The 27,901-nt window shown below is 41.3% G+C and overlaps 1 protein-coding gene across 6 annotated transcripts in view; it reads right to left on the bottom strand.

Moving 5' to 3' along the window:
- The window catches only part of LOC128687674 (T-cell activation inhibitor, mitochondrial), an 82,993-nt gene that overhangs the window by 43,101 nt on the left and 11,991 nt on the right, over positions 1–27,901 (bottom strand). For all 6 annotated transcript variants that reach the window (XM_053775260.2, XM_053775263.2, XM_053775261.2 and 3 more), the window contains exons 6-8: positions 16,013–16,113; positions 10,985–11,128; positions 6,671–6,802 (exon numbers count right to left, since the gene is read on the bottom strand). In XM_053775260.2, coding sequence (XP_053631235.2) covers positions 6,671–6,802; positions 10,985–11,128; positions 16,013–16,113 — 377 coding nt within the window. The remainder of the gene's footprint in view (positions 1–6,670; positions 6,803–10,984; positions 11,129–16,012; positions 16,114–27,901) is intronic.

Here is a 27,901-nt window from a genome sequence, read left to right as displayed (position 1 = left end):
GTAAAACAATTAGAGACTTCCATTTTACACTCACTTGGCAGGATGGCAGTACCTCCCTGGGCAGTTGCTGTCTACCAACCTACTACCTAGGATTTTTATTATACTGTGGTCCCCCGTTTTTCGTAGTTCCCGGCAATCGTAAAATTCGCCAATCATAGGGGTATTTTCGTATAAACATGGACTCGCTTTTCATAGGTTGACTCGCGAGTCGTAGTTCGTCCGGGACGCGTACCCACGGCGTGACCTGGGGCGGCAGCCAGTCTGGCATTGTTTACCAGTGAGCGAAGGTCCCCTCACGTGCTCCAGCGAAATATTTCATAATATTCCATTTATTTTAGTGCTTGCAAGTACTAAATAAGCTACCATGGCTCCAAAGAAAGCTCCTAGTGCCAAGCCTGTGGTAAAGAAGGTGAGAAATACGATTGAATTTAAGAAAACCATCAATGAACAATATGAAAGTTGTACAAGTGTGGCCGAACTGTCCAGGATGTATAAGAAACCCTACACAACCTTATGTTCCATAGTGGCCAAGAAAAAGGAAATAAAGGATGCTGTTGTTGCAAAGGGAGTAACTATGCTGACAAAAATGAGATCACCAGTACTGGAAGAGGTTGAGAAGTTATTATTGGTGTGGATAAATGAGAAACAATTAGCAGGAGATACTCTTATGACTTCGATTATTTGTGAAAAGGCTAGGCAGTTGCATGAAGATTTGGTAATGAAATTGCCTGCAAATAGTGGTGAAGTGAGTGAATTTAAGGCCAGCAAAGGCTGGTTTGAGAGATTTAAGAACCGTACTGGCATACACAGTGTGGTAAGGCATGGTGAGGCTGCCAGTTCAGACCACAAGGCGGCTGAAAATTATGTGCATGAATTCCAGGAGTACATAGAGGCTGAAGGACTGAAACCTGAACAAGTGTTCAATTGTGACGAAACAGGCCTCTTTTGGAAGAAAATGCTAAAGAGGACCTTCATTACACAAGAGGAAAAGGCAATGCCAGGACACAAGCCTATGAAAGACAGGCTGACGCTAATGTTCTGTGCTAATGCTAGTGGGGATTTCAAAGTGAAGCCATTACTAGTGTACCATTCTGAAAATCCCAGAGTGTTCAGGAAAAACAATGTTATGAAGAGTAAATTGTGTGTGTTTTGGAAATCTAATAGTAAGGCATGGGTCACGAGGGAAATTTTCGTCGAGTGGTTCAATGAGGTGTTTGGCCCTAGTGTGAAGGAGTATCTCCTGGAAAAGAAATTGGATCTCAAGTGCGTGCTAGTAATGGACAATGCACCTGCTCATCCTCCAAACTTGGATGACCTAATTTTTGAGGAGTTTGGGTTCATCACAGTAAAGTTCTTGCCCCCGAATACCACTCCTCTCCTCCAACCCATGGACCAGCAGGTTATTGCAAACTTTAAAAAACTCTACACAAAAGCAATGTTTCACAGGAGCTTGACTGTGACCACAGACACTCACTTGACCCTAAGGGAATTTTGGAGAGAACACTTCAGCATCCTCCACTGCATAACCCTTATAGGTATGGCTTGGGAGGGAGTGACTACCAGGACTTTGAACTCTGCCTGGAGAAAATTGTGGCCAGATTGTGTCGACAAGAGGGATTTTGAAGGATTTGGGACTGACCCTAATGAGCCTATGTCTGTTGTAAAATCAATTGTGGCACTGGGGAGTTCCATGGGGTTGGATGTGAGTTTGGAGGATGTGGAAGAATTGGTGGAAGACCACAATGAAGACCTCACCACTGAGGAGCTGCAAGAGCTTCAGCAGGAAGAGCAACACATCGCAGCTCAGAATCTTGCTGCAGAGGAGGAGGAAGAGAGATGGAAGAAGGTGCCTTCTTCAGAAATTAAAGAGATTTTTACTATGTGGGGTAAGATGGAAAGCTTTATGGAAAAACATCACCCTAACAAGGTTGTTGCAAGCCAGGTTGGCAACATGTACAGTGACAAAGTCTTGGGCCATTTTAGGGAAGTGTTAAAGAGACCCCAGAAACAGAGCTATCTCCACAGTTATTTTGTGAGACAGGACTCCAGTGACTCTCAAGGTGGTCCTAGTGGCATTAAGAAACAGAGAAGAGAAGCAACCCCAGAAAAGCAAATGGTACCTGAGGTGTTGATGGAAGGGGATTCCCCTTCCAAACTATAAACAATCCACTCTCTCTCCTCCTCCAGTCTCCCATACACTAAGAAGAATCTCCAATAAAAGTAAGTGTTATGCTGTTAATGTTTCATTCATCATTTCCCATTGTATTGTTTATGTACTACATGTATATTTCATGTTAAAAAATTTTTTGTTTTAGTACTTCTGGGTGTCAGGAACGGATTAATTGTATTTACATTATTTATTATGGGGAAAACTGATTCGTAAATCGTAAATTTCGTTTATAGTAATGGCTCCAGGAATGGATTAATTATGAAAAACAAGGGACCACTGTAGTTCTTCTTCTTTCAACACACCGGCCGTATCCCACCGAGGTGGGGTGACCCAAAAGGAAAAACGAAAGTTTCTTTTACATTTAGTAATATATATACAGGAGAAGGGGTTACTAGTCCCTTGCTCCTGGCATTTTAGTCACCTCTTACAACACACATGGCTTATGGAGGAAGAATTCTGTTCCACTTCCCCATGGAGATAAGAGGAAATAAACAAGACCAAGAACTAGAAAGAAAATAGAAGAAAACCCAGAGGGGTGTGTATATATATGCTTGTACATGTATGTGTAGTGTGACCTACGTGTAAGTAGAAGTAGCAAGACATACCTGAAATCTTGCATGTTTATGAGAAAGAAAAAAAGACACCAGAAATCCTACCATCATGTAAAACAATTAGAGACTTCCGTTTAACACTCACTTGGCAGGATGGTAGTACCTCCCTGGGCAGTTGCTGTCTACCAACCTACTACCTACGATTTTTATTATCATTATTATTATTATCATTATTATTTAACATGCTGGCCATCTCTCACTAAGGCAGGGTGACCTAAAAACAAAACACTTTCACCATTGTTCACATTATCATTATCTTGCCAGAGGTGCACAGATACAGTGCCTGTATGCCCTTGGAGTACAGGCAATTTACTTCCCACCTACAAGACTCACATTCAGCAACGGAAATAGTCACATTGTAAGTCATTTGTAAAAGCACTCAACTCTTATACATATTCAGGTGATAGAGAGCAGCTGTGCATGATGCACAAGCTGTACATCATGCACAGAAGCCAAACCCTCCATTTTCTATTCACCAGCAACACTGTCTCCTAATCAGTCTACTCAGATGAGGAAGTTGCTGATCCCTTCCCCTCATCTCCCTCCTACCAATTCATTCACTCACTCTCTCATTCCCTTAATTTTGTGTAACTTAACTCATTTCTTTAAGTCTTGCCTAATTTCCTTTCTTCCTCCTTCATCCTAATGCAACTCCCAATCCGTTGCCTCCCTCCCTCAGCCCTTCCTGTACCAATATGTGCCGATGCTGGCTTCAGTGAAGAGGCTTCAGTCGACACCTCTTTTGTCTCTATTCATCAATGGTTCTAGGTATGGGGGTTCTAGATATGGGTGTTCTAGATATGGGGTGTTCTAGATATAGGGGGTGTTCTAAATATGGGGTGTTCTAGATAAGGGGTTCTAGGTATGGGGTTCTAGATATGGGAGTCCAGGTATGGGGTTCTTGATACAGGGTTCTAGGTATGGGAGTCCAGGTATGGGGTTCTAGGTATGAGAGTCCAGGAATGGGGTTCTAGGTATGGGAGTCCAGGTATGAGGTTCTAAGTATGGGAGTCCAGGTATGGGGTTCTAGGTATGGGAGCCCAGGTATGGGGTTTTAGATATGGGAGTTCAGGTATGGGGTTCTATGCGCTAATGTAATTCACTTAAAAGTATTTTACTCTTAACAAAACATTCATCAGGTCACTATGTGAGGGTTCACTGTACAAGTATTAAATATAAAGTGGAAATACTGAAATAAATAATAAACTTTCTGAAACATTAATCAAATTATTACTAATATTGGCCAAGTTTCTTAGAATTGTTATTCAAAAGTAGCACTAAACCCATAAGTATTATATAGTATTCTGGGGAATCTGAAGTAATAAGTTATAAATCAAGGGAAAGCTAGCTCTAATTCCTTAGATCATATGAACTTCACTAGGATCAAGGAAAAATCGTAAGCCGAAATTATCGTTAGCTGAATTAATTTTCCCCATAAGAAATAATGGAAATCAAATTAATCTGTTCCTGACACCCCAAAGTACGAAAAAACAATTTTTTTTACCACATGAAATATTAATTTTAATGCACACAAACTGAAGAAGACATGCACAATTACTACTCTACTAAGAATAGAATACATGACACTTACCTTTATTGAAGATCTGGTGATAATTGATGGGATGGGAGGAGGGGAGAGTGTGGAAGTTAGTGTTTAGAAGGGGAATCCCCTTCCATTAGGACTTGAGGTAGCAAGTCCTTTTCCGGGGCTACTTCCCTTCTTCTTTTAATGCCACTAGGACCAGCTTGAGAGTCACTGGGCCTCTGTCGCACAACAAATCTGTCCATAGAGCTCTGTACCTCCCGTTCCTTTAAGACTTTCCTAAAATGGGCCATAACATTGTCATTGTACAGGTTGCCAACAAGGCTTGCAGTAGCTGTGTCAGGGTGATTTTTGTCCGTAAAGGTTTGCAGTTCAACCCACTTTGCACATATTTCCTTAATCTCTTTTTTCAATTCCATACTAATTCTCATCCTTTTTACCACAGGGATGGCACTAGAAGCTTTCCTGCTTTAGTTACAAGTACTAAAAACACTGGGATAATGTGAAATGTACCGAATGTATGCGTAGATGCGACCGCACTGGCTGGCTTGTAAACACTGGCATTGAGGCCACACGTGGGACGCGTCCTGAATGAATCACGTAAGGCGAGTTTTTTTTATTGTGAGGTGAGGCAAAATTTTTGCATTCAAATGCTTCGTATGGCAGATTTAACGTAACGCGATGCGTTCGTAAGGCGGGGGTCCACTGTACTTTAAAAAATAATTCATATATGCCGGCATATAAGCTGACTTTTAAACCATAAAAATCTTTCAAAAATTAAGAGGTTGACTAATACATAGAGTACAAAACCTAGACAACAAACTCAAAGGCAAACGGATACAGTGGACCCTCGGTTATTGGCCATAATCCATTCCAGAAGGTCAGCTTAAATCTAAAAATGCCGAAAACCTAACTATAGTTTTACATACACAAAACAATGAGAACTAAATAAATAAATAAATGAACATTTAAATCACTATTACATACCTTTATTGAAGACTCTTGTTGGCTTATGGAAGACAGGGAGGAGGAGAGAGGGAGGACTGATTATTGTTTGTAAGGGGAATTCCCCTCCATTAGGACTTCAGGTATCAAAGCCCTCTCTGGGGTTACTTCCCTTCTTTTTCTTTTAATGCCACTAGGATCAGCTTGAGAGTCACTGCACACTCCTGTTGCACAAAAAAACTGTCCAGAGAGGTCTGTTTCTGGCATCTCTAAGATTTGCCTGGTGGGACAAGGTTTTGTCGCTGAACATGTTGCAGATATAGCTTGGTTCAGCTTGATCAGAGTGATATTTCTCTACAAAACTTTTTTTAATTCCATCGTGTTCCTCACTTTCTTTACCAAAGGAACTTTACTAGGAACTTTCTTTGGGCCCATGGTGGCTTATTTCAAGTTGCACTCAATAAACACCCAGAAAAACAATGGAGTACGTATAATGAAATGTTTGGATGAATGCGCAGAGTCTTCCTCACTCTCCAAGAGACACAGCCAAACTGGCTCATGAATGCGGTGGAGTGGCAGGAAGGACGTGTCCAATACGGCTGATTTCCGAGTTGACAGCTAAAATCCGGGATAGAATTTCGGCCAAAAAAAGCAGCCGAAATCCAAATTGGCTGATATCCAGAATGGCCGATAACTGAGGGTCCACTGTATTGGGGAGGGCTATGAAGCTCAGGGTAAACAGTTGGGTTAAGAGGTGACAATATAAGACAATTACTGAATTATCAAATGACAAAAAACCGGTACAAATGAAAATCTGAGCCAAGAATTTGTAAAAAATCAAGAAAAAAACACCAAAAACAGAAAAATTAAAGCTGGAGAAACTTTATTTTAATGCACCAGCCGTCTCACACCAAGGCAGGGTGACCTCAAATGAAAAGTGAAAATGAATCCTTCTTCCATAAGCCGTGCATGTCGTAAGAGGCGACTAAAATGCCAAGAGCATGGGGCAAGTAACCCCTTCTCCTGAATATATTACTACATGGAGAAAATAAGATGCATTATTTCCTAATACTCTCTCAACTTGACACTGCTGCAAGTGGTGCTGTCTTATTATTATTATTATTTTTTTTTTTTGGGGGGGGGGGAGGGCAAATATAAGTTTAAATCAGAATTAACACCTCAAAATTTTAGGGGTTGACTTGTACACCAGGTTGATATGTATGTTGGCACATACTGGAATTTAAATTATTAGATATGGTTACTACCAACTATTGTATTATTAATCAACCATGCTGTAAATAAAAGACAAAAACTGAAAACTGTACAAATAAGAGAGCGATCCCTATTCTGTGTACTAACAAAATAGATTCCTGAGGTCTGAGCTATTAACTTGGTACACACCTTTCATAATCATCAATTATCCTCTGTGCCTGCTCCATATTTTCTGTAATAAAGTTGACTAGCAGCCAAGGAGGACACGAGGAAGGGGCTAAGATCTGCCCAGTAGGGGACAGCATCAGTGGACCAGCAGCTCTGTAAGATAGTTGCACCACAATTAATTCCTCGCAAGGGTATTATTATACAGGAAGTCCTCAACTTACGAACACACTGGGGACCTCCTGAATTGTGTATAATATTCATAATACAGGAAGTCTTCAACTGACGAATGCATTGGGGACTTTCTGTATTGTGTATAATAATGATATTATACACAATACAAAAGATTCTCAATGTGTTTGTAAGTCAAGAACTTACTGTACAGGTGCTTCTCAACTTACAATGGTTAGACTTAAAATATTTTGACTTCACGATGGGACAAAAGCAATTACAGTAGAAACCCCGTATCCACTGATTCAATATCTGTGGTTTCAGTTATTCACTTCTTACTGTGGCCCAAAAATACCTCTTACTTTTGCAAAATAATGGCCCCAAAGTGCAAAAGAAGAGAATGGCAGTTCTTCAAAGCCTAAGAGAAACCATTAAGTACTTCCCAACAGTGAAAAAGTGTTAATTCTCCACATACTGTGTATAATTTATCAATTAAACTTTATAATAGGTATGTATCCTAGGTAGTAGGTTGGTAAACAGCAACCGCCCAGGGAGGTACTACCGTCCTGCCAAGTGAGTGTACAACGAAAACCTATAATTGTTTTACATGATGGTAGGATTGCTGGTGTTTTTTGTCTGTCTCATAAACATGCAAGATTTCAGGTATGTCTTGCTACTTCTACTTGCACTTAGGTCACACTACACATACATGTACAAGCATATATATACACACCCCTCTGGGTATTCTTCTATTTTCTTTCTAGTTCTTGTTCTTGTTTATTTCCTCTTATCTCCACGGGGAAGTGGAACAGAATTCTTCTTCCGTAAGCCATGCGTGTTGTAAGAGGCGACTAAAATGCCGGGAGCAAGGGGCTAGTAACCCCTTCTCCCGTATAAATTACTAAATTTAAAAGAGAAACTTTCGTTTTTCTTTTTGGGCCACCCTGCCTTGGTGGGATACGGCCGGTGTGTTGAAAGAAAGAAATAGGTATGTATCCTAGGTTGTAGGTTGGTAAACAGCGACCACCCAGGGAGGTACTACCGTCCTGCCAAGTGAGTGTACAACGAAAACCTGTAATTGTTTTACATGATAGTAGGATTGCTGGTGTCTTTTGTCTGTCTCATAAACATGCAAGATTTCAGGTATGTCTTGCTAATTCTACTTGCACTTAGGTCACACTACACATACATGTACAAGCATATATATACACACCCCTCTGGGTTTTCTTCTATTTTCTTTCTAGTTCTTGTTCTTGTTTATTTCCTCTTATCTCCATGGGGAAGTGGAACAGAATTCTTCCTCTGTAAGCCATGCGTGTTGTAAGAGGTGACTAAAATGCCGGGAGCAAGGGGCTAGTAACCCCTTCTCCCATATAAATTACTAAATTTAAAAGAGAAACTTTCGTTTTTCTTTTTGGGCCACCCTGCCTTGGTGGGATACGGCCGGTGTGTTGAAAGAAAGAAAATAGGTATGTATAGGACTTATATATAGGGTTAGCTACTATCCATGGTTTTGGTATCCATGGCAGATCCTTGGAACGTATTCCTGCTGATAGGCAGATCCTTGGAATGTATCCCCGCTGATACGGGGGTCCTACTGTACTTTGGAGATGAAACTGAAGATAATTATCCAACATGACAGTGGTAAGTCCATAACTTGTATTCATTTATTTAATTTTCAATACTGGTATTTAGTTAATTACAGCAAATATTTGTTTATTTACTTACTCAGTGAATGGAGACGAATGGTATTTGGAACCTGATGAACTGTTGGAGTGTGAGCAGGGTAATATTTAGTGAAGGGATTCAGGGAAACCGGTTATTTTTATATAGCCAGACTTGAGTCCTGGAAATGGGAAGTACAATGCCTGCACTCTAAAGGAGGGGTTCGGGATATTAGCAGTTTGGAGGGATATGTTGTATATCTTTATACGTATATGCTTCTAAACTGTTGTGTTCTGAGCACCTCTGCAAAAACAGTGATTATGTGTGAGTGAGGTGAAAGTGTTGAATGATGATTAAAGTACAGTGGACCCCCGACTAACGATATTATTTCAATCCAGAAGTCTGTTCGGGTGCTGTTATAGACCGAATTTGTTCCCATAAGGAATATTGTGAATAGATTAGTCCGTTTCAGACCCTGAAAAATACACCTACAAAAGCACTTACAAAAATACTCTTACATAATTGGTCAAGTTGGGAGCTCATCATTAGTCGGGGGTCCACTGTATTTTCTTTTTGGGGATTTTCTTTCTTTTTGGGTCACCCTGCCTCGGTGGGAGACGGCCGACTTGTTGAAAAAAAAAAAAATATTCATATTCGACTTATAATATTTTCAGCTTACAATGGGCTTGTTGGAATGTAACCCCATCATAAGTCGAGAAGCACCTGCATTATACAATATTCATAGGATATATTAAACCCACAACATAACCCTATGAAGACCATCTAGGCCTTCAATATGTAATTTTATTTTTTAATACACTGGCCATCTCAAAATGAAGTAGGGTGACCCAAAAGACAGGAAGCACATCCATCATCATTCACTCAACTGCTGTCTTGCCAGAACCATACTGATATAATAGTTCAGATGGCCTTCCAAACTTCAACATCCTCACATATCCATCAGAGTGCAGACAATGTACTTCTCACCTCCAGGACTCAGGCCCGGCTAACCAGTTTCTCTGAAGTCCTTCATATATGTTACCTTGCAGGTATTTTTTTCAGTGTCCAGAGAATTTCAAGACTATCCAAAGTCTTGGGAATTCAAGGCAATCAGATTAATTCAATTTCATGGACAAAAATCTCTTCACTAACATTATGGAATTTTGAAATGATATTTTTTAAGAGAAACAATAACTTTAATTCAGAAATATACAGACACACCCATCAACGAAAGAGCCTTGGTGCCAGTGAAGGGCTCTTGATCCAAGGAGTTAGATCTATCCTTTGTATCCAACCTGATTTTCTCTCATTTCCCAGGTGCTATATGATTCATGTGAATTTAGTGCTCTCCTTGTAATTATAATTTAATAATGCACAAAGGGTGGTAGATCAATGGATGGTTTAAAAAAAAATATTTAAGTGCAGCAACCATTACAAACTTGAAAAATCTTTACAAGTGTGATGATCTAACACCATGAACTTAGATCTACTCCTGTAGCTATAAATATGCAATCTTAAATAGGTAATCTCAAATAGGCAACCACATGGTAGTTACAACAGTGGCAAGAACCTACACAGCTGGCAACAATATTAGTAATAATAATAATAATAATGCAAGGGGCTAGTAACCCCTTCTCCTGTATATATTACTAAATGTAAAAGGAGAAACTTTCGTTTTTCCTTTTGGGCCACCCCGCCTCGGTGGGATACGGCCGATGTATTGAAAGAAAAGAAATAATAATAATAATAATAATAATAATAATAATAATAATAATAATAATAATAATAATAATAATAATAATAATAATAGGGCTAGCAACCCCTTTTTCCTGTGTAAATTACTAAATTTAAAAAGAAAAACTTTTTTCTTTTCAGGTCACCCTGCCTTGATGGGGTACTGCTGGTTTATTGAAAAAATAATAATAATAATAATAATAATAATCTTTATTTCTACTAGTACATGATACAACTTATACAGACCATAGCTGACATCAGTGACATATTATATAGAAAGCCCCTGGTTATGCAAAGCATTTTGGGCAATTAGGTTAATTTTGTTCCCAGCATGCTACCCACCAGTCAACTAACACCCAGGTACCTACCAAATGATATTTATGTAAGGCAGGCCCGGTGGCCTGGTGGCTAAAGCTTCCGCTTCACACACAGAGGGCCTGGGTTTGATTCCCGGCGGGTGGAAACATTTTGACACGTTTCCTTACACCTGTTGTCCTGTTCACCTAGCAGCAAATAGGTACCTGGGTGTTAGTCGACTGGTGTGGGTCGCATCCTGGGGGACAAGATTAAGGACCCCAATGGAAATAAGTTAGACAGTCCTCGATGACGCACTGACTTTCTTGGGTTATCCTGGGTGGCTAACCCTCCGGGGTTAAAAATCCGAACGAAATCTTATCTTATCTTATCTTATGCAGCACTATCAGATAATTTCAGTCACATTGTAAACTTTTACGATCAAAATTACTGAGAAGAAAACTGTGTACTTACGACTCTACTACGAGCTGTAAAGATGACAACGTCTGTGGCCAAGATTTTGGGAATCCTTCACGGCCCTGGTAATCTCCCAGGGATGTGACCAGACGCCTCAGATGCTGAATGTAATGTTCCACAAGAACAAATGGCTGGTACTTTCTGAAAAATAAGTCCACATTTTCAAAAAATGGAAGACAAGAGAAAGAGGAAGAAGACAAATGAGTGGCAAAGAATGAGAAACCAGGATAAATTACAGATTTAAAATAAATATGAAAGACCGGGGATGAAAATGAAAAAATGAACAGAAAGAAATTCAAGATTATATGGCAATTTTTATTAACACAGCGGCCGTCTCCCCTCGAGGCAGGGCGACCCCAAAAATTTTTTTTTTTTTTTTAATAAGTCGGCCGTCTCCCACCGAGGCAGGGTGACCCAAAGAGAAAGAAAATCCCCAAAAAGAAAATACTTTCATCATCATTCAACACTTTCACCACACTCACACATAATCACTGTTTTTGCAGAGGTGCCCAGAATACAACAGTTTAGAAGTATATACGTATAAAAATACACAATATATCTCTCCAAACTGTCAATATCCCAAAGCCCTCCTTTAGAGTGCAGGCATTGTACTTCCCATTTCCAGGATTCAAGTCCGGTTATATAAAATAACCGGTTTCCCTGAATCCCTTCACTAAATATTACCCTGCTCACACTCCAACAGATCGTCAGGTCCCAAATACCATTTATCTCCATTCACTCCTATCTAACACGCTCACGCACGCTTGCTGGAAGTCCAAACCCCTCGCCCACAACACCTCCTTTACCCCCTCCCTCCAACCTTTTTGAGGACGACCCCTACCCCGCCTTCCTTCCCCTACAGATTTATACGCTCTCCATGTCATTCTACTTTGATCCATTCTCTCTAAATGACCAAACCACCTCAACAAACCCTCTTCAGCCCTCTAATACTTTTATTAACTCCACACCTTCTCCTAATTTCCACACTCCGAAATTTCTGCATAATATTTACACCACACATTGCTCTTAGACAGGACATCTCCACTGCCTCCAACTGCCTCCTTGCTGCAGCATTTACAACCCAAGCTTCACACCCATATAAGAGTGTTGGTACTATTATACTTTCATACATTCCCTTCTTTGCCTCCATAGATAACATTTTTTGCCTCCACATATACCTCAATGCACCACTCACCATTTTTTCTTCATCAATTCTATGATTAACCTCATCCTTCATAAATCCATCCGCCGACATGTCAACTCCCAAGTATCTGAAAACATTCACTTCTTCCATACTCCTCCTCCCCAACTTGATATCCAATTTTTCTTTATCTAAATCATGTGATACTCTCATCACCTTACTCTTTTCTATGTTCACTTTCAACTTTTTACCTTTACACACATTCCCAAATTCGTCCACTAACCTTTGTAATTTTTCTTTAGAATCTCTCATAAGCACAGTATCATCAGCAAAAAGTACCTGTCACTTCCCATTTTGTATTTAATTCCCCATAATTTAATCCCAACCTTCTCCCGAACACCCTAGCATTTACTTCTTTTACAACTCCATCTATAAATATATTAAACAACCATGGTGACATTACACATCCCTGTCTAAGACCTACTTTTACCGGGAAGTAGTCTCCCTCTCTTCTACACACCCTAACCTGAGCCTCACTATCCTCATAAAAACTCTTTACAGCATTTAGTAACTTACCACCTATTCCATATACTTGCAACATCTGCCACATTGCTCCTCTATCCACTCTATCATATGCCTTTTCTAAATCCATAAATGCAATAAAAACTTCCCTACCTTTATCTAAATACTGCTCATATATATGCTTCAATGTAAACACTTGATCTACACATCCCCTACCCACTCTAAAACCTCCTTGCTCATCCGCAATTCTACATTCTGTCTTACCTCTAATTCTTTCAATAATAACCCTACCGTACACTTTTCCTGGTATACTCAGTAAACTTATTCCTCTATAATTTTTACAATTTCTTTTGTCCCCCTTCCCTTTATATAAAGGGACTATACACGCTCTCTGCCAATCCCTAGGTACCTTCCCCTCTTTCATACATTTATTAAACAAAAATACCAACCACTCCAACACTATGTGCCCCCCTGCTTTTAACATTTCTGTCATGATCCTGTCAGTTCCAGCTGCTTTACCCCCTTTCATTCTACGTAATGCCTCACGCACCTCCACCACACTCACATCCTGCTCTTCTTCACTCCTAAAAGATGGTATACCTCCCTGGCCAGTGCATGAAATTACCGCCTCCCTTTCTTCGTCGACATTTAAAAGTTCCTCAAAATATTCTCGCCATCTACTCAAAACCTCCATCTCCCCATCTACTAACTCCCCTTCTCTGTTTTTAACTGATAAATCCATTTGTTCCCTAGGCTTTCTTAACTTGTTTAACTCACTCCAAAATTTTTTCTTATTTTCATTAAAATTCCTTGACAGTATCTCTCCCAAAAAAAGATTATAATTATTATAATCATAGGTAAGTGCTAAACCTACAAAGATCATACAGCGCTGAAGAAGAAGAAGAAATTAGAGTTTTTCTTCTTTTTTACATTTAGTAAATTATCTTGAAACTATTTCCTGCTGTAAATTTTATTGGCATTTCTCTCAAAGACATTGTGACAGAGAATAACACATACAGTGGTACCTTGAGTTTCGGCCGCCTCCCAACTCAAACAGTTATGCAAGTGCATTATTGTAAGTGCTTTTGTGAGTGTATTTTTGGGGATGTGAAATGGACCAATTTAATTTACATTATTCCTTGTGGGAACAAATTCATCTGGCAACGGCACTCGAACAGCCTTCTGGAATGAATTATGGCTGAAACTCTGGGTTCCACTGTATTTCCCACCAAGAAAAGTTCTACCATCCTGTCATATGATCATGACATGGAGCCTGTTCAGTGTTTTGCACTCTGGCAGAGGTGTTCAGGTAAATTTTACTAAACCTCTGATTTGTTTTATTATCAGCACACTGGCCGATTCCCACCAAGGCAGGGTGGCCCGAAAAAGAAAAACTTTCACCATCATTCACTCCATCACTGTCTTGCCAGAAGGGTGGTTTACACTACAGTTTTAAACTGCAACATTAACACCCCTCCTTCAGAGTGCAGGCACTGTACTTCCCATCTCCAGGACTCAAGTCCGGCCTGCCAGTTTCCCTGAATCCTTCATAAATGTTACTTTGCTCACACTCCAACAGCACGTCAAGTATTAAAAACCATTTGTCTCCATTCACTCCCATCAAACACGCTCACGCATGCCTGCTGGAAGTCCAAGCCCCTCGCACACAAAACCTCCTTTACCCCCTCCCTCCAACCTTTCCTAGGCCGACCCCTACCCCGCCTTCCTTCCACTACAGACTGATACACTCTTGAAGTCATTCTGTTTTGCTCCATTCTCTCTACATGTCCGAACCACCTCAACAACCTTTCCTCAGCCCTCTGGACAACAGTTTTGGTAATCCCGCACCTCCTCCTAACTTCCAAACTACGAATTCTCTGCATTATATTCACACCACACATTGCCCTCAAACATGACATCTCCACTGCCTCCAGCCTTCTCCTCGCTGCAACATTCATCACCCATGCTTCACACCCATATAAGAGCGTTGGTAAAACTATACTCTCATACATTCCCCTCTTCGCCTCCAAGGACAAAGTTCTTTGTCTCCACAGACTCCTAAGTGCACCGCTCACCCTTTTCCCCTCATCAATTCTATGATTCACCTCATCTTTCAAAGACCCATCCGCTGACACGTCCACTCCCAAATATCTGAATACATTCACCTCCATACTCTCTCCCTCCAATCTGATATCCAATCTTTCATCACCTAATCTTTTTGTTATCCTCATAACCTTACTCTTTCCTGTATTCACTTTTAATTTTCTTCTTTTGCATACCCTACCAAATTCATCCACCAACCTCTGCAACTTCTCTTCAGAATCTCCCAAGAGCACAGTGTCATCAGCAAAGAGCAACTGTGACAACTCCCACTTTATGTGTGATTGTTTATCTTTTAACTCCATGCCTCTTGCCAAGACCCTCGCATTTGCTTCTCTTACAACCCCATCTATAAATATATTAAACAACCATGATGACATCACACATCCTTGTCTAAGGCCTACTTTTACTGGGAAATAATCTCCCTCTTTCCTACATACTCTAACTTGAGCCTCACTATCCTCGTAAAAACTCTTCACTGCTTTCAGTAGCCTACCTTCTACACCATACACCTGCAACATCTGCCACATTGCCCCCCTATCCACCCTGTCATAAGCCTTTTCCAAATCCATAAATGCCACAAAAACCTCTTTAGCCTTATTTAAATACTGTTCAATTATATGTTTCACTGTAAACACCTGGTCCACACACCCACTTCCTTTCCTAAAGCCTCCTTGTTCATCTTCTATCCTATTCTCTGTCTTACTCTTAATTCTTTCAATAATAACTCTACCATACACTTTACCAGGTATACTCAACAAACTTATCCCCCTATAATTTTTGCACTCTCTTTTGTCCCCTTTGCCTTTATACAAAGGAACTATGCATGCTCTCTGCCAATCCCAAGGTATCTTACCCTCTTCCATACATTTATTAAATAATTGCACCAACCACTCCAAAACTATATCCCCACCTGCTTTTAACATTTCTATCTTTATCCCATCAATTCCGGCTGCTTTACCCCCTTTCATTTTACCTACTGCCTCACGAACTTCCCCCACACTCACAACTGGCTCTTCCTCACTCCTCTGATTTATTAAACATTAATTCAGAGAATAATTTAAATATAATGAACACTTCTCAATGCTCAATAATAACCCACATGCAGACAAAAATAATTTTTTTAATGTTAACACATCGGCCATTTCCCAGCAAGGCAGGGTGGCCCGAAAAAGAAGAAACACTCTCATCATCACTCACTCCATCACTGTCTTGCCAGAGATGCACAGACACTACAGTTAGAAACAACAGAAAAATCTTACCGATGAGTTACTTGAATCTCTCTTAAAGCATTCGAAACCGCTTTCTGCATGCCTGGTATTCGGCGAATCATTGGCTCTTGCTCGGGAAGTTTGCATATAACCTATAAACACATGCCTTTGGTGAAATATTATGAGGAATTTGTTCTGCACGATTATAAATATTATTTGTAGCAATTTTAGTAGTGTAATTTGTATATGGAAGGGGCAATGCCCCACCCAAAACTATTAACAAACATGATTTATATACAGTGGTACCTTGATTTACGAGTTTAATTTGTTCTGTGACCAAGCTCATAACTCAATTTGCTTGCATATGAAATCAATTTTCCTCACTGAAATTAATTGAAATGCCATTAATCCATTCCACCCCCGAAGAAACCACCCCAATTTTTTTTTGTTATGGGTTTCTAAATTAGAAATATTGTACAAAAACATAATGAAACATAATAAAAGAGAATATAAAGAAACAAACTGGTTTTATAAAGTGTATTTACATTGGAGATCAGACGACTTGGGCTAACAGACAATGCTGGTGGAGGTGGAGACTGGAAAACATAGGCAGAGCAGATAGGCTTACTAGCTTAACTTGCTACACTCTTCACTACTCCACCCACCACCCTCACTACTCCACCCACCACCCTCACTACTCCACCCACCACCCTCACTACTCCAACCACCACCTTTACTACTCTACCCACCACTATCACTATTCCACCCACCACCCTACTCTACCCACCACTATCACTATTCCACCCACCACCATCACTATTCCACCCACCACCATCACTACTCCACCCACCACCCTCACTACTCCACCCACCACAATTTCTACTCCACCCACCATCATCTCTACTCCACCTACCAACCATCTCTACTACACCCATCACCCTCACTACTTCACCCACCACCATATCTACTACACCCACCATTATCACTACTCCACCCACCACCATCACTACTCCACCCACCGCTACCAGTACTCCACCCACTGAAGGAACCTCCGTGAGGCAGGTAAATATCATGGAGGCCTTCCTTAATGTTTCTGAAAAACTCTGAGTGTTGAAACGGAGGTTACCTCGTCCCCGGATTTATATGAGAACCAAACAAGGGACAAGGTGCCTCACTACAATCTGGGATTAGTGTGGGAGTATTATCCTTCCAGTTATGTCTTGGAAGAGCATGTAGGATGGGGTGAAGTACGTGACATTCCTCTGGGTACAGAGTTGGATTTGACTTCAGATACACCTCCAACTAGTGGCAGCGTATCTGAAGCTCGCTCGTAACTCGGATTTTGGCTCGCAACTCACAGCAAAAAATCGACCAAGCAACGGCTCATAACTCAAAAAACTCATAAGTTGGGGCACTCATAGGTCAAGGTACCACTCTATTCTTTACAGTGAATCCTGCTACCTGTCACCTGATATATACAGTTAACTACCAGCTATCACCTGATATATACAGTTAAGCTACCTATCACCTGGTATATACAGTTAACTACCAGCTACCTATCACCTGATATATACAGTTAACTACCAGCTACCTATCACCCAATATCTACAGTTAACTACCAGCTACCTATCACCTGATATATACAGTTAACTACCAGCTACCTATCACCTGGTATATACAGTTAACTACCAGTTACCTATCACCCGATATCTACAGTTAACTACCAGCTACCTCTCACCTGGTATATACAGTTAACTACCAGCTACCTATCACCTGATATATACAGTTAACTACCAGCTACCTATCACCCAATATCTACAGTTAACTACCAGCTACCTATCACCTGATATATACAGTTAACTACCAGTTACCTATCACCCGATATCTACAGTTAACTACCAGCTACCTCTCACCTGGTATATACAGTTAACTACCAGCTACCTATCACCTGATATATACAGTTAACTACCAGCTACCTATCACCTGGTATATACAGTAATGCCATCTTCCACGTCAAAGTTAGGTTTACGACAAAATAATAATAATAATAATAATAATAATAATAATAATAATAATTTTATTTCAGCATAATACAATGTTTGTACAGAGATGGGTGACAGCTATACATGCAGAAAGTTCATAGTTATGCAGAGTATTTTCATCCAGCAGAAGATCAAGAGTAAGATGGGGGCAGTGAGGCAATATATGCACTCAATATGAAATGCTCTAGGTAGTAGGTTGGTAGACAGCAACCACCCAGGGAGGTACTACCATCCTGTGGTAGTAGGTTGGTAGACAGCAACCACCCAGGGAGGTACTACCATCCTGTGGTAGTAGGTTGGTAGACAGCAACCACCCAGGGAGGTACTACCATCCTGTGGTAGTAGGTTGGTAGACAACAACCACCCAGGGAGGTACTACCGTCCTGTGGTAGTAGGTTGGTAGACAGCAACCGCCCAGGGAGGTACTGCCGTCCTGCCAAGTGAGTGTAAAATGAAAGCCTGTAATTGTTTTACATGATGGTAGGACTGCTGGTGTCCATTTTTCTGTCTCATGAACATGCAAGGTTTCAGGTACATCTTGCTACTTCTACTTACGCTTAGGTCACACTACACATACATGTACAAGCATATATATACATACATACCCCTCTGGGTTTTCTTCTATTTTCTTTCTAGTTCTTGTTCTTGTTTATTTCCTCTTATCTCCATGAGGAAGTCAAACAGAATTCTTCATCCGTAAGCCATATGTGTCGTAAGAGGCAACTAAAATGCCGCTAGCAAGGGGCTAGTAACCCCTTCTCCTGTATATACATGTATTACTAAATGTAAAAGGAGAAACTTTCGTTTTTCCTTTTGGGCCACCCCGTCTCGGTGGGATACGGCCAGTGTGTTGAAAGAAGAAAGAAGAATATGAAATACCTTGTATATTTATATATTACAAAATAAAAGAGCATTTCCATAATATTTAAAAGATATCCAGTATAACAGCCAATATTTTTCTAATGGAAAATAGATAGTTTATGATACAGTGCAACATTGCACTGTAATCTCTGGAAGTTTTAGCAGTAAAGGTCGAGAACCAAAACCTAGTCATTGTGGTAGTCTACAAGCCTCCGGATGCAACATCCCAGCAATTCCAGGAACAGCTGTTAAAATTTGACCACTGTCTGGAAAATCTTCCAGCTCCTGCACCCAACATCTTGCTCCTGGGGGATTTCAACTTAAGGCACCTAAAATGGAGGAATATAGCAAATAATATTGTTGCAGTAATAACACCAGGAGGCAGCTCTGATGAAAACTCACACTCACACGAGCTTTTAAATCTCTGCACAAAATTCAATTTAAACCAGCAAATAATAGAGCCTACTAGACTGGAGAATACACTAGACCTCATCTTCACTAACAATGATGATCTGATAAGAAATGTCACCATATCAAAAACAATATACTCAGATCACAACATAATTGAGGTTCAGACATGCATGCGTGGGAGCCCCAGACCGACATAATGAGATTAGTCACGAGGGAGCATTCACCAAATTCAACTTCAATAACAAAAACATGGAACTCCGTGTTCATCAAGAACTGCAAGAAGCCCCTATCACGAGCCTTTTCCATCCTATGGAGAGGGAGCATGGACACGGGGGTCGTCCCACAGTTACTAAAAACAACAGACATAGCCCCACTCCACAAAGGGGGCAGTAAAGCAACAGCAAAGAACTACAGACCGATAGCACTAACATCCCATATCATAAAAATCTTTGAAAGGGTCCTAAGAAGTAAGATCACCACCCATCTAGAAACCCATCAGTTACACAACCCAGGGCAACATGGGTTTAGAACAGGTCGCTCCTGTCTGTCTCAACTATTGGATCACTACGACAAGGTCCTAGATGCACTAGAAGACAAAAAGAATGCAGATGTAATATATACAGACTTTGTAAAAGCCTTCGACAAGTGTGACCATGGCGTAATAGCGCACAAAATGCGTGCTAAAGGAATAACAGGAAAAGTCAGTCGATGGATCTATAATTTCCTCACTAACAGAACACAGAGAGTAGTCGTCAACAGAGTAAAGTCCGAGGCAGCTACGGTGAAAAGCTCTGTTCCACAAGGCACAGTACTCGCTCCCATCTTGTTCCTCATCCTCATATCAGACACAGACAAGGATGTCAGCCACAGCACCGTGTCTTCCTTTGCAGATGACACCCGAATCTGCATGACAGTGTCTTCTATTGAAGACACTGCAAGGCTCCAGGCGGACATCAACCAAATCTTTCAGTGGGCTGCAGAAAACAATATGAAGTTCAACGATGAGAAATTTCAATTACTCAGATATGGTAAACACGAGGAAATTAAATCTTCATCAGAGTACAAAACAAATTCTGGCCACAAAATAGAGCGAAACACCAAAGTCAAAGACCTGGGAGTGATCATGTCGGAGGATCTCACCTTCAAGGACCATAACATTGTATCAATCGCATCTGCTAGAAAAATGACAGAGTGGATAATGAGAACCTTCAAAACTAGGGAGGCCAAGCCCATGATGACACTCTTCAGGTCACTTGTTCTATCTAGGCTGGAATATTACTGCACACTAACAGCACCTTTCAAGGCAGGTGACCTAGAAAATGTACAGAGAACCTTCACGGCGCACATAACGGAGATAAAACACCTCAATTACTGGGAGCGCTTGAGGTTCCTAAACCTGTATTCCCTGGAACGCAGGCGGGAGAGATACATGATTATATACACCTGGAAAATCCTAAAGGGACTAGTACCGAACTTGCACACGAAAATCACTCACTACGAAAGCAAAAGACTTGGCAGACGATGCAACATCCCCCCAATGAAAAGCAGGGGTGTCACTAGCACGTTAAGAGACCATACAATAAGTGTCAGGGGCCCGAGACTATTCAACTGCCTCCCAGCATACATAAGGGGGATTACCAACAGACCCCTGGCAGTCTTCAAGCTGGCACTGGACAAGCACCTAAAGTCGGTTCCTGACCAGCCGGGCTGTGGCTCGTACGTTGGTTTGCGTGCAGCCAGCAGCAACAGCCTGGTTGATCAGGCTCTGATCCACCAGGAGGCCTGGTCAGAGACTGGGCCGTGGGGGCATTGACCCCCGGAACTCTCTCCAGGTAAACTCCAGGTAATACAGCAATAACAAAATATTATAAGGACCACAGTGGAAATAAGTTGCTTTCTCTGACTTTTTTGGGTTATCTTGGTGGGTAATTTACAAACATGTTAATATGCAGAAGAACCACTTTGAAAACAAAAATAGTGAATTTCAGAGTGCTTTCATGATTTCTCCCATTATCACAGGTCCTTGATAACGTGAGAAATCAGGAAAGTGCTTGGAAATTCACTATTTTTTCACATTGGTTGGTCTGCGTATTGTGATATCACCTGTTTACCGCTTCACACGGTGAGGGTCCAGGTTCAATTCCTGGCGAAGGGGTGGAAACATCAGACGTGTTTCCTTACACCGGTTGTCTATGTTCACCCATCAGTAAAATGGGTACTTGGGTGTTAGTCGACTGGTGTGGGTCATATCCTAGGACAAAACTGACCTAATTTGCCCAAAATGCTCTGTATAACAAGGGGTTTTCTACATAGTAGTATGTCACTGATATCAACTAGGCCTGTATACCATGCACTACATGTACATGGTATACTTTTAGTAAATAAAGATATATTATTATTACAGTGGCCCCCGCATACCGTTGGCATCACATAACGTTAAATCCGCATACCGATACATTGTATCGCTAAGATTTTGCCTCACATACCGCTAAAAAACCCGCTCAATGCTATTCGTCTGAGACGCGTCTAATGTGCGGCCTGAGCCAGCCTCACATGTTCCGCCGGTGGCATTGTTTACCAGCCAGCCTCCGCGGTAACATCCAAGCATACAATCGGAACATTTCGTATTATTACAGTGTTTTTGGTGATTTTATCTGCAAAATAAGTGACCATGGGCCCCAAGAAAGCTTCTAGTGCCAACCCTACAAGAATAAGGGTGAGAATTACTATAGAGATGAAGAAAAAGATCAGTGCTAAGTATGAAAGCGGAGTGCGTGTCTCTGAGCTGGCCAGGTTGCATAGTAAACCCCAATCAACCATCGCTACTATTGTGTCCAAAAAAACGGCAATCAAGGAAGCTGTTCTTGCCAAAGGTTCAACTGTGTTTTCGAAACAGAGATCGCAAGTGATGGAAGATGTTTAGAGACTCTTATTGGTGTGGATAAATGAAAAACAGATAGCAGGAGATTGCATCTCTCAAGTGATCATAAGTGAAAAGGCTAGGAAGTTGCATGAGGATTTAATTAAAAAAGTGCCTGCAACTAGTGATGATGTGAGTGAATTTAAGGCCAGCAAAGGTTGGTTTGAGAGATTTAAGAAGCGTAGTGGCATACATAGTGTGATAAGGCATGGTGAGGCTGCCAGTTCGGACCACAAAGCAGCTGAAAAATAAGTGCAGGAATTCAAGGAGTACATAGACAGTGAAGGACTGAAACCTGAACAAGTGTTTAATTGTGATGAAACAGGCCTGTTTTGGAAGAAAATGCCAAGCAGGACCTACATTACTCAGGAGGAAAAGGCACTCCCAGGACATAAGCCTATGAAAGACAGGCTTACTCTGTTGAAGTGTTCCAATGCTAGTGGTGATTGCAAAGTGAAGCCTTTATTAGTGTATCACTCAGAACTCCCAGAGCGTTCAGGCAAATATCCTCAAGGCTAATTTGTGTGTGCTGTGGAGGGCAAACAGTAAGGCATGGGTCACTAGGGACTTTTTCTATGACTGGTTACACCAAGCATTTGCCCCCAATGTGAAAAATTACCTAACTGAAAAGAAATTAGACCTTAAGTGCTTCCTGGTGTTAGACAATGCCCCTGGTCATCCTACAGAAGTGGCAGAGCGACTTTATGGGGACATGAGCTTCATTAAGGTGAAGTTTTTGCCTCCTAATACCACTCCTCTCCTGCAGCCCATGGACCAGCAGGTTATTGCAAACTTCAAAAAACTGTACACAAAAGCTCTGTTTGAAAGGTGCTTTGTAGTGACCTCAGAAACTCAACTGACTCTAAGAAAGTTTTGGAGAGAGCACTTTAATATCCTCAATTGCGTAAACCTTATAGGTAAGGCTTGGGAGGGAGTGACTAAGAGGACCTTGAACTCTGCTTGGAAGAAACTGTGCCCAGAATGTGTAGACCAAAGGGATTTTGAAGGGTTTGAGGCTAACCCTGGGAATCCTATGCCAGCTGAGGAATCCATTGTGGCATTGGGAAAGTCCTTGGGGTTGGAGGTTAGTGGGGAGGATGTGGAAGAGTTGGTGGAGGAGGACAATGAAGAACTAACCACTGATGAGCTGCTAGATCAACTTCAACAGCAAGAGGACAGACCTGAGGAAACTGCTTCGGAGGAGGGGAGAGAGAAATTGAAGAAGTTGCCTACTTCAAAGATTAAGGAAATGTGTGGAATGTGGCTTAAAGTGCAAACCTTTTTTGATGACAATCACCCTAACACAGCTATTGCAAGCTGTGCTGGTGACTATTACACACTGACAATGTTGTGAATCACTTTAGGAAAGTCATAAAGGAACGGGAGGTACAGGCCTCTATGGACAGATATGTTGTGCGACAGAAGTCCAGTGACTCTGAAGCTGGTCCTAGTGGCATTAAAAGAAGAAGGGAAGTAACCCCGGAAAAGGACTTGACACCTCAAGTCTTAATGGAAGGGGATTCCCCTTCTAAACACTAAGACTCTCCTCCTCCCATCCCATCAATCATCACCAGATCTTCAATAAAGGTAAGTGTCATGTAACTGTGCATGTCTTTTTCAGTTTGTGTGTATTAAAATTAATATTTCATGTGGTAAAAATTTTTTTTTCATACTTTGGGGTGTCTTGCACGGATTAATTTGATTTCCATTATTTCTTATGGGGAAAATTCATTCGCATAACGATAATTTCGCATAACAATGAGCTCTCAGGAACGGATTAATATCGTTATGCGGGGGTCCACTGTATATGTATATGATAGGTAGTAGGTTGGTAGACAGCAACCACCCAGGGAAGTACTACCGTCCTGCCAGATGACTGTGAAACAGAAACCTGTAACTGTTTTACATGATGGTAGGATTGCTGGTGTCTTTTTCTATCTCATAAACACGCTAGATAACAGGGATATCTTGCTACTCCTACTTACAGTTTGGTCACACTTCACAGACACGCACATGCATATATATATATACATACATCTAGGTTTTTTCTCCTTTTTCTAAATAGCTCCTGTTCCTCTTTATTTCTTCTATTGTCCATGGGGAAGTGGAAAAGAATCTTTCCTTCGTAAGCCATGCGTGTCGTATGAGGCGACTAAAATTCCGGGAGCAATGGGCTAGTAACCCCTTCTCCTGTAAACATTTACTAAAAAAGAGAAGAAGAAAAACTTTATAAAACTTGGATGCTTGAATGTGTGTGGACGTAGTGCGGATGACAAGAAACAGATGATTGCTGATGTTAGGAATGATAAGAAGTTGGATGTCCTGGCCCTAAGCGAAACAAAGCTGAAGGGGGTAGGGGAGTTTTGGTGGGGAGAAATAAATGGGATTAAATCTGGAGTATCTGAGAGAGTTAGAGCTAAGGAAGAGGTAGCAATAATGTTGAAGGATCAGTTATGGAAGGAGAAAAAAGAATATGAATGTGAAAATTCAAGGATTATGTGGATTAAAGTAAAGGTTGGATGCGAAAAGTGGGTCATAATAAGCGTGTATGCACCTAGAGAAGAGAGGAATGTAGAGGAGAGAGATTTTGGGAGATGTTAAGTGAATGTATAGGAACCTTTGGTTTAGAAAGACACGTAAGCAAACACTATGACATATTTATTAGAAAATGTTTCGGTCCTGGGACCTTGATCACTTCTAACATACAGAGGTAGAAAGACATTATATATATAGGCGGAGAGTGAGGTGTGACTCATGTGACCTGAGGAATGTCATAAGAACATAAGAATGGAGGAACACTGTAGAAGGCCTACTGGCCCATGCGAGGCAGGTCCTTATCAAAACAACCTCTACCTATGATGAGGACGGGTAGACGATAAAATCATGTGACTCCTGTGTTGTTGGGTTTGTGGTGCTTAAGTATCATGTATGCCAATGTTTTTGAAATTTTGTAGTTTCCAGTGTTGCATTCTATAGTGTCATGATGGCGATTAGTGAGACTTCTAGGAACCGTCGGCGTCTGAGGTCTGGTTCGGTGAGAACGAGTTGTGCCTCATTCCAGTTCATCAAATGTCCCGTGGAGTCTCTGTGGAGGACACAGGCGTACCTTACGTCGTCTCTGTTAGAGGCATTTCGATGCTCATTCAGGCGGACTGCAAGATCTCTGCCTGTCTCGCCTACATACTTCTTGGGACAGAACCCACAGGGGATAGTGTAGACGCCTGCTGTAGAAGTTAGAGGTGTGGGGCTGCGTTTCGTAGTGAGGTCTTTGATAGATGATGTGTTTATGGTGGAAACGTTGATGTTACTCATAGCAAGTGCCCTGCGAGTATTCGTGGCAACATCACCACATGGGAGTACTATGAACTGCTTAGGGGGGTGTTCCATGAGCGATTTGTTAAGGATAGCTTGTGCCTTGAGTCTGAAATCTCGGATGAAGAAAGATTGGAACTGAAGACATGTAAAGGCTTGTGTTATGTAAGTGCATTCTTCTAGAAAACAAGGGCTGGAGATGCGAAGAGCTCTCAAGAAGCCAATGAGGACTCCTCTCTTAGTGCGGGTGTCTTGGTGTGAATAAAAGTGTATAAGATCGTCCTTGTTGGTAGGTTTTCTATACACTTTGAAGAGAAGTTTGTCACTGTCGGGAGATCTGCACAGTAGAACGCCGAGGAAAGGAAGTTTGCCACCATTTTCGAGTTCAAGTGTAAACTTTATTGATGGTTCAACTGCATTGATCTTGTTGAAAAGGGCCTGGATATTGAGACATCTCGGATAGAAAACCAATACATCATCAACGTATCTTAGCCAGGTAACGGTGTTGGGAATGAGGGTGCTGAATTTCTCTGTCTCCAGGTTTTCCATGAAGAGGTTGGCAAGCACAGCACTGAGCAGGCTGCCCATTGCCATCCCAAAGCACTGTTTGTAACAGTTGTCCTGATACTTGAAGAAGTTGAAATTAACACAAAGTTCCACCAGACTGATGAAATCTAGAAGAGGTAAAGGGAGGTCGTGGTTTTCAGTGAGCCTCTGTCTCAGAATGTTGATTGCAGCGTCAGTAGGAACGTTGGTGAAGAGGGCTGTGACATCGAAGGAAGCCATGCTTTTGTTTTTGACATTCAGGTTGGAAATTCGGGAGAGAAGGTCACCTGAGTGTTTGAGGTGGGCTTGACTGATGGTGCCCAGAAGCGCTGAAAGGTATTTGGCAAGGTGGCCGGCTAGTCTGTGTGGTGCACTCCCTATGCCCGAAGTGATAGGCCGTAGTGGGATGCCAGGTTTGTGTGTCTTAGGAAGGCCATACAGGCGTGCTGGTTTCAGTTGACCTGGTAAAAGTTTAAGTAGTTTTTTGCCTTGTTCTGATTTTCGTAAGATGCTACGAGCCTTTTGAAGAAAAGTCTGGGTACTTTGAAGTAGCACTGATTCTGATACAGGCTGGTATGTGTTGACATCGTTGAGAAGATTTAAAACTTTATTGTTGTAGTCGACAGTGTTGAGTAACACCACACCACCTCCTTTGTCAGCGGTTGTAATGACGATATCATTGTTGTTGGCCAAGTCCCTGAGTGCTTGCATGTATCTTCTGGGAATGACCGGTCTTGAAGGCTCAGTAGCTGCAGCAGTGATAATTCCTTGAACAAAGCCTTTTTGAAACTCGGAGCCTCCAAAACGTTGGTTCTTGGTTACCATATCCACCAGATTATGTTTCTTGTTGATGCCGGTAGTAAACTTGAGCCCTAGGCTCAAGTAGGCCAGTAGGCCTTCTACAGTGTTCCTCCAGCATGGGCCTGGAGTACTGAGCCTTGGTGCCTAGAAGCAGTCACCAACACTATAGTGGAAACTACCTCCATACTTATGTTCTTATGACATTCCTCAGGTCACGTGAGTCACACCTCACTCTCCGCCTATATATATAATGTCTTTCTACCTCTGTATGTTAGAAGTGATCAAGGTCCCAGGACCGAAACGTTTTCTAATAAATATGTCATAGTGTTTGCTTACGTGTCTTTCTAAACCAACTTGTCGGTATTTATTACCAAGTTTTATACCATAGGAACCTTTGAACCAAGTGAGAGAGTAATTGTGGTAGGGGACCTGAATGCTAAGGTAGGAGAAACTTTTAGAGAGGGTGTGGTAGGTAAGTTTGGGGTGCCAGGTGTAAATGATAATGGGAGCCTTTTGATTGAACTGTGTATAGAAAGGGGTTTAGTTATAGGTAATACATATTTAAAAAAAAAGAGGATAAATAAGTATACAAGATATGATGTAGGGCAAAATGGCAGTAGTTTGTTGGATTATGTATTGGTAGATAAAAGACTGTTGAATAGATTTCAGGATGTACATGTTTATAGAGGGGCCACAGATATATCAGATCACTTTTTAGTTGTAGCTACACTGAGAGTAAAAGATAGATGGGATACAAGGAGAATAGAAGCATCAGGTAAGAGAGAGGTGAAGGTTTATAAACTAAAAGAGGAGGCAGTTAGGGTAAGATATAAACAACTACTGGAGGATAGATGGGCTAATGAGAGCATAGGCAATGGGGTTGAAGAGGTATGGGGTAGGTTTAAAAATGTAGTGTTAGAGTGTTCAGCAGAAGTTTGTGGTTACACGAAAGTGGGTGCGGGAGGGAAGAGAAGCGATTGGTGGAATGATGATGTAAAGAGAGTAGTAAAGGAGAAAAAGTTAGCATATGAGAAGTTTTTACAAAGT

This window comes from Cherax quadricarinatus, chromosome 11, assembly GCF_038502225.1.
Source record: "Cherax quadricarinatus isolate ZL_2023a chromosome 11, ASM3850222v1, whole genome shotgun sequence".
NCBI lineage: Eukaryota > Metazoa > Arthropoda > Malacostraca > Decapoda > Parastacidae > Cherax > Cherax quadricarinatus.
Note: the sequence above shows the minus strand (reverse complement) of the source record. Positions and strands in the feature narration are given on the sequence as shown.